The sequence below is a fragment of the Mus pahari genome, chromosome 2, assembly GCF_900095145.1.
Source record: "Mus pahari chromosome 2, PAHARI_EIJ_v1.1, whole genome shotgun sequence".
Taxonomy (NCBI): domain Eukaryota; kingdom Metazoa; phylum Chordata; class Mammalia; order Rodentia; family Muridae; genus Mus; species Mus pahari.
In genome coordinates, this window is record NC_034591.1 from 89,762,052 (window position 1) to 89,770,424 (window position 8,373).

The 8,373-nt window shown below is 45.1% G+C and overlaps 1 protein-coding gene across 10 annotated transcripts in view; it reads left to right on the top strand.

Moving 5' to 3' along the window:
* The first annotated feature begins 3,495 nt into the window (after positions 1–3,495).
* The window catches only part of Immt (inner membrane mitochondrial protein), a 48,740-nt gene continuing 43,862 nt past the window's right edge, over positions 3,496–8,373 (top strand). For 9 of the 10 annotated variants that reach the window (XM_021190135.2, XM_029534925.1, XM_021190136.2 and 6 more), the window contains exon 1: positions 3,496–3,686. In XM_021190135.2, coding sequence (XP_021045794.1) covers positions 3,642–3,686 — 45 coding nt within the window. In that variant the 5' untranslated portion in view covers positions 3,496–3,641. The remainder of the gene's footprint in view (positions 3,687–8,373) is intronic. The other variant, XM_029534923.1, reaches the window with a different exon arrangement.

An 8,373-nucleotide genomic window follows, 5' to 3' on the forward strand; every position in this document is an offset into this window, starting at 1 on the left:
TTTTGCTTGATGGCTTTTGTTTTGTTTTGTTTTATTTGGGACAGGTTTTTGGGGTTTTTGTTTTGTTTTTCCGTTTGTGTATGTAGCCCTGGTTGACCTGGAACTAGCTCTATAGACCCAGGCTGGCCTCGAACTCACAGAGACCCGCTGCTGGGATTAAAACTGAGAGCCACACTCCTCCCCTAAACCCCAGCTCAACTTCCCCTTTAAAAAAATTATTTTCTTCATTTACATTTCAAATGCTATTCCGAAAGTCCCCTATACCCTCCCCCGACCCTGCTCCCCAACCCACCCATTCCCGTTTCCTGGCCCTGGCATTCCACTGTACTGGGGCATAAAATCTTCGCAAGACCAAGGGCCTCTCCTCCCACTGATGGCTCACCAGGCCATCCTCTGCCACATATGCAACCAGAGACACAAGCTCCGGGGGTACTGGTTAGTCCACATCATCGCTCTTCCTATAGGGTTGCTTACTGGCTTACTTAGTTTCCTTTATTTTCTTTATTATGTGTGGGTATGTGCATGTGAGTGCCAGTGTGCACAGGAGGTCAGAGGTACTTCTGGAGCTGGAGTTACAGGCCGTTTTAAGCAACCTCATGTGGGTGCTCAGAATTGAACTCTGGACTTCTGCAAGAGCAGACATGCTCTTGACACTGAGCAATTTTCCATCTCCCCTTATATTTCTCTCTTATACAAAGACCACCTGCCCAGGGGTGGCACCATCTGTAGTGGGCTGAGCCTTGCCACATTAATCATTAGTAAAGAGAATGCCCCCAGAGACATGCCAACAGGTCAGTCTGATAGAAGTAATTACTCAATTGAGTTCACTCTTCCCAGGTGACTACTTTGTGTCAAGGTGACAAAAACTAGCCACCACAGCTCTCACCTAATGAGCCTTCTCTACTCCCTCTCCTTTTTAAGGCAAGGGTTCTCAAATATTCTCAAGTTCACAGATTGTTTTTGATTTTCTTTTGGTTTTTTTGTTTGTTTGTTTGTTTTTCGAGACAGGGTTCCTCTGTATAGCTCTGGCTGTCCCGGGAACTCACTTTATAGACCAGGCTGGCCTCGAACTCAGAAATCTACCTGCCCCTGCCTCCTGAGTGCTGGGATTAAAGGCACCAGGGAGATCTGTCTTAATTTCCCAGCAAAAGGGTTACAGACAAGTTCCATCGCAACCATCTTTTTTTTTTTTTTTTTTTTAAGATTTAATTTTTTTGAATGGGTGTATTGCCTGCACATGTATCTGCACCATGTGCATTCGGCAACCAGAGGCCAAAAGAGGGCACTGGATCACCTGGAACTGGAGTTACAGGTGTTTGCAAGCCATGGTGTGGGGGGTGGTCATGGTGTGTTGTACACAGTACACTCAACCTTGGTCTCTGAAAGAGTGGCCAATGCCCTCTCCAGACCCATAAAGATCTTTTAAAAGATCTTCCTTTCTAAAAATATATACTCATGCAGGCACAGTGTATATATGCAACACATTTGTACAGGTACCCCAGAATCTCCTGGGACTGGAGGTAAAGGAGATTATGAGCTGCCTGAGGTGGGTGCTGGGAACCAAACTCAGATGCCCTACACACCTTCACCCAGATCCAGCTCCCCCCCCAGACAGGGTTTCTCTGTGTAGCCCTGGGTGTCCTTGAACTCAGTCTGCAGACCAGGCTGGCCTTTTAAACTTATGTGCACAAGCACCTCTCTCTCTCTCTCTCTCTCTCTCTCTCTCTCTCTCTCTCTCTCTCTCTCTCTCTCTCTCTCGCGCGCGCGCGCGCGNACACACACACACACACACACACACACACACACACACACAACCAGTAACCGCTTTCCCATGGGTGATGTGGATTCACACTGAGGTTCTCATGTGTGAGAGCAGAAACTTTCCTGCTTATGACATTACCCCAAGAAAGGATTAAGGACAGAGTAAAATGAAAAATTAGATCTCTTTTAACATTTATTTCTATAAATCATGTGTATGTGTCTGTATCTAGAGGGCAGAGGTGTTAGGTTCTCTGATAATTTATAGGCAGTTGCAAGCTGCCTGATATTGGGGCTGGGAACTGAATCTGGGTTCTCTACAAAAATAATATATGCTCTTAGATACTGAACCATTTCTCCAGCCCCTAAGAATGAGATCTTAAAGCCAAGGAGACTGTCTTTAGTACCAGATCTGAAGTGTAGTACAAAAGCAGCCTCGGGTCAACAGTGTGAGAGCCATTATCACGCTGGCAAGAACTGGAGCAGCAGTGAACAGGGATGGAGCTGGACTGCTGGATTTACTAAGAAAATGGGAGGACTGTGGGCTATTGATTGATGACATGACCAAGATCGACAAGTACATTACTGGAGTGCCCTGAAAAGTTTGACATGTATAGAACATAGATAACATAGACCATAAACACATTTTAGATACATTTCAAATCCTTCCTGTCTCTTGTTTGAGATTTACGTAGCCCAATCCTGCATCGGCCTCCCAAGTGCTGTCATTTGCAGTGTGACCACAACACTGGACTTCATTTATTTTATAAATTAAAATAAAAGTGCAATTGATCTGTATCGTATCGTAACAAATCACCTACTTATGACTTGTAAGTATTTTGCAGATTTGTTGTTTTGTGGTTTTCAAGACAGGGAAAAAATATATTCATCTGGCTGTCTTGGAACTCTGTAGATCAAGCTGGCCTTGAACTCAAAGAGATCCACCTGACTCTGCCTCTCTCTAGTGCTGGGATTAAAAGCAAGCATGGGCAACTAGGTCCGGCCTCCAACAGATTTTGAAAATTAATTTTTATGTTATTATGGTAAGATAACCAGATAATCACACTGGAGTTTACATAGAATATTAACGACAGTCAATTTTTAACACATTGTTAAACTCAGAACGCTTGGAAGTGTCTTCCAAACCATCCCCCAAACTGCGACCAAAATCATCTTCGTAAAATAAAAGTGGCAGAAAAAAGCGGTGTGACTTAAGTAAAAACCTGAACTTAGAATTTGGGGTCCTATCCGTTCTCTACCATTTAAAGACACCGGAAACACATTCTGCCCCAGGGTGCCTCCATCACTCATTCGCTTATTCTCCAGCAACCCTTTGAAAAAAAGCATACGTGTGCCTCGGCTCCATAAAGAAGTCAGCGGACAACTAAGGGGAATGGATTCTATTGCCACCAGAGAGGTCGCAAATTTCGAACTCACGTCGTCAGGACTGGGAGCAGGCGTCCCTACCGGAGCCACCTTCCCACCCCTTTAATTCTAATTTAATTCACCAACGCTTTAATTCTAAGAGTCACAGTCGAACTTTACACAGCACTTTCCGGCCGGTTCACCTAGTAAACCCCGTCCTCAGCCGATAAACTAGCGCCCGAGCGCGACCCGGAAGGAGAACCTGCCCTTCCGCCTCCTCGTCGCCAATCACCGCTTACTCCCCTTTTCGCAGCCGGGGTGAGTCCCACCCTCAGGGAGCCGCCGCGGCTGGAGTCGCGGAGGAGGCGGCGCGTGCGCAGTGGTGCCGGTGGCCCTTCCGGTGCACCGGACGCAGCCAGGCTGTACAGACGCGGGCACGCACACGAGCACGCACGCCCTCCTCTCGTGCGGCCGCGGTCGTTCCCGCGTCCACCAGCAGCGCCGTCGCTTCGGCAGAGATGCTGCGGGCCTGTCAGTTATCCGGCGTGACCGTCGCGGCCCAGGTGAGCGTGGGGTCTCTCCGAGGGGGCGCGTGGTCACGCCGACTGCGGACTGCCAACGGACAACGTGAGAGGCATCCATGATGCGCCCTCCCCAGGCAGAGGCGCCCCTAGAGCGGGGAGCCGAGGCCGCCCTCTACGGCGGCCGCTGGACTGGAATGACTCGAGGGTTATTGCTGGAGAAGCGGGCTGGGGTGTGGAGCGCGGGGAGGCGGGTGCGCCGCTGAGGCGTGGCTTCAGGGACCGGGTATCCAATCCGTACCTCCTTGCCTCAGTCTCGGACCAATCCTGGCTGCCGGCGTCTGGGCCGCCGGTTGGGCACGTGATAGGTTTCCAATCGGGAAGGTCGGCGCGGGAGAACTACAGTTCCCAGCAGGGGTTGCTTCTCGGGGCTTGTTGCATCTTTAATAAGCAGGTTCCTGGACTGTTGGAGAGCCTAGGGGTCAAAGTTGCAGTTCATCTGGGGGGGTGGGGGTGGGTTCCTTTTGTTTCCGTAGCCGAGAGCACCTTGGAGCTATTCTTGTAGTAAAAGGTGAAAGAATTTTCGTTTCTCGAGCTTAAACTTCTGGTGCTGAGGAAGGACAGAAGTCATGACCTTGTGCTCATTTCTGAGATTAGTTTGGGGATCAGTGTAGTGTCTCTAAGCACTGGAACCATGTCCGACATTCAGGTATCTTAGGCGCCCTGTTTTGCCTCTGTTTAATTTCTCATAACTATCAGTATAACTTTCTACAGTTGAAAATAAAAACCCCATTTCCACTACTCAGAAGTTTTAGAAAAGTAACACTTGATGAAAGGTTATGAGAAACATGCTGCAACTTGAGCAGTAATTGGATAAAACCCCTAGATAGGGTCGTCCTGGTATGATTGGAGTTAAGCAGTTTTGTTCTTTATTTTTGCTTTACTTTTTGTCCTTCAGCGTCTTGCACAGGGAAGTGAGCCTTGTATTAGTTTTCTATTGGTATTTATCCAACAGTACACATTAAGCAGCCTATAACTACACCCTCATTGATTATCTTCCAGTTTTTGTAGTAGTCTGGGCATTAGTGTTGTGGAGTCTCGGCTTAGAGTCATGCAAAGCTTTGTTGAGAAGTATTAGCTGTGCTTTGATTCTCATTTGTAGATAGTACTTTTTACTTCCTCCAAACTCATAATTAGCCAAATCCAGCCCCTTCAGGTGTTGCACTAAATTCCTCATTCTCTCCTGTGTCTTGCAGGTGGCTGCTCTCAGCTTTTAGAAGATGCTAACAATTTCTTGCCACAAGGCTCTTAAAGGCCATTCATAACACCGAACACGAAACATAACACATTTAGTATTACCATGTACTTCTTTCTGTCTTCAACATCTCTTCTCTCATTGATTTATTTATTACTAGACTAGCCCTACCTGAGTAACTTCCCCAATTCAGATTTCTCTTTGGGGAGCTCAATTAGAGACTAAAACATGAATGGTATTCTAGCTCTCAATAAACATTTTTAAGTTCCCTGAAATCAGTCAACAAATTCATATGTTTATTGTTATTACCACTTCATTCATTCTGTAGCATTTGATATTGCTGCTTAGTGTGTGTGTGTGTGTGTGTGTGTGAGAGAGAGAGAGAGAGAGAGGGGGGGGGTAGGTGTGTGTGTGTGTGTATATATGTACACACCTATGGTGGCCAGAAGAGAATACTGTATCCCTCAGTGCTAAGGTTAATCAGTGGTTGTAGATTCCCTGACACTGATACTGAACTCAGGTCCTCTGGAAGAACATTAAATATAAGTGAGCTTTTCCACTTATGCCCCTGTTCCTGAGTAACGACTCGGGAGGCTTATTACTCATGAATAAGTGCCTAGGTCTTAAGTAGGGCTTGTTCCCTGACTAGTTAGTATCTTTTTTCTTTTTTGGTTTTTCGAGACAGGGTTTCTCTGTGTAGCCCTGGCTGTCCTAGAACTCACTCTGTAGACCAGGCTGGCCTGGAACTCAGAAACCCGCCTGCCTCTGCCCCCCGAGTGCTGGGATTAAAGGCGTGCGCCACCACGCCCTGCCACGCTAGTTTGTATCTTATTTGTCTCATTTATACTATTCTACGTCTGCAACCTGGCTGGTTACCTCTCCTCAGTTTCATACCCAGTCCAGGATGTGAACCTTTTGTGATTATTTTCCTGAGATAAGTTCTTATGTTTGTGTTCTCATTCTCTCTTTTTCCCACCTCCCTTCCTCCCCTTCTCTCTCTTTTTCCCTCTCTCCCCTTCTTCCCCCTCTCAGTTTTGCATTTATGTTTTTACATTCAAATTTGCTTTGTTTTGTTTTTTTTTTTTCCAGAGCTGAGGACCAAACCCAGGGCCTTGTACTTGCTAGGCAAGTGCTCTACCACTGAGCTAAATCCCCAACCCCTCAAATCTGTTTTTATCAACTTAACAAATGATTCCACTTTTGGCAAATTCTATCTGCTTTCATGTGTTCTTGCCTTTTTATCTTTCTCTTCAAATAAGTTCTTTAATGGCTAGTAAGGACTTTTTTTTTGTTTTTTTTTTGGCTTTTTCGAGACAGGGTTTTTCTGTGTAACCCTGGCTGACCTGGAACTCACTTTGTAGACCAGGCTGGCCTCAAACTCAGAAATCCACCTGCTAGTATAGGACTTTTGAAAAGCAAGTATGTAACATCATGCTCTTCATTGACATTCCATCATGTTCAGAATAAAGTCTAGACTCTTTCCACACTCACCAGGCCCACATCTTGTTTTCTATTCTGCCTCCCCTCACTGTCTTTTACAGTAGTACCTCCAGCAAGATAACTCAGTGGTGGTCTTTTTGTTTTGTTTTCTCTGACTTCTTCACAGGTCTTTGCTCATCCCTTTATGTAGGGTCTTTCTTTTCTTTCTTTTTTTTTTTTTTTTTTGGTTTTTGACAGGGTTTCTCTGTGTAGCCCTGGCTGTCCTGGAACTCACTCTGTAGACCAGGCTGGCCTGGAACTCAGAAACCCGCCTGCCTCTGCCTCCCGAGTGCTGGGATTAAAGGCGTGCGCCACCATGTAGGGTCTTTCTTAATCCTTCCTTTCAGAGTGTCCTTTCTTTTCTAAAGTAGACTAGGAACCACTCTCCTCTATATACATTACTCCCACTTTACACGTATATATTTGTGCATCTTAGCACTACCTAACGTGTATTTCTTTTATGTTTCCTGTATTTAAAGTGTAAGTTCCAAGTTAAGTGTGGTGTTGCATACCTGCAGTCCTACCACTCCACAGGCAGGGGGCTCCAGCCAGGTCTCTAGTTACAGTTGGGGTCAGCCAGGACTATGACTCGCATGCTTCTGTCCCACAAAAGTTCTTAAACTCCACAACTAGCTTGTGCCTATGTTGTTTGCTGCTATATTTCCAGTAGTGACAGTTCTTTGCTCCTAATAGATGCTCAGTAAATGTGACATGCTTGAGTGATCTATGATTTTTTTTTCTCCTTACTCTCAACAAGTACCCTAACTTGCTTTTAAACCCACTCCTTAGGCTAGGGTTCTCTAGAGAAACAAACCTAATTGTGTGAGTGCATGCGTGCATGCTGGCAGACCAGACACTGAGGAAGCCAGGTGTAATAGCAATCTGCAGGCCAACAATATGGAGACTTAGGAGAGCAGCTGATACAGTTCCAATCTATAGACACTATGCTAGAGAAGTGCTTTTTATTCTAGTCAGGCCTTCAGCTATTTGGCTGGAGCTCACTCATCTTACAGAGGGCAGTCTAAAAAAGTTCACCATTTTGATGTTAATCTTACTCAACTACATCTCCCCTACATAATACTTGGAAGTAGTCATTTGCACATATCATACTCATTTGATCTAGGCCAAAATATTGAGAATTGGTCTTCTAAGCTTTCTTTGCTTATACCTTAAAAGAAGAGGGAAGGAGCCGCAGAGATACTCTGGTGTAGAGTACTGGCTGCTGTTTCTTCCAGAGAGCATGGGTTCTGTTCTCAGCACTCATGTGGCAGACGACTATAACTCCAGTTCCCAATAATCTAATTCCCTCTTCTGGCCCTCGAGGCCTCCATGTACTGCATACACAACGATTCACAAAAGACTCATTAGCAAAACATGCACACACATAAATAAATAAGAACAAAGAAAAGATTAAAATGTCCTAGTTCTTTCTGTAAGAATAATACTTCAACAGTGTTTTCTTCAGTTACTTTAAAGAAATTTATTTAAAATGTTTTTTCTTTTCTTTTAAATTTATTTATTATATGTAACTACACTGTAGCTGTCCTCACACACTCCAGATGAGGGCATCCAATCTCATTACAGATGGTTGTGAGCCACCATGTGGTTGGTGGGATTGGAACTCAGGACCTGTGGAAGAGCAGTCAGTGCTCTTAACCACTGAGCCATCTCTCCAGCCTTTAAAATGTTTTTCATGAAGTCTGTTTTGATCTTATTTTCTTTTCTCTCAGCACTTTTCCACCCAACTTCATGTTCTCTCTTTTCTCAACGATACAAAAAGCCATGAAAACAACAACAAAAAGATGAACTTTAAAAACAACAACAACAAAAAAGAAAAGGGAACAAAGTCAAAAATAACAAAAAAGCCCCCTAGCACCCTACAAACATGGAATCCATTTTGTGTTGGCTAATTACTCCGGGGCATGGGGCTGCCCTGGAGTGTAGTTGATACATCCAATTGTAGAAAACAAAATTTTCCTTTCTGAGGAGTTATGT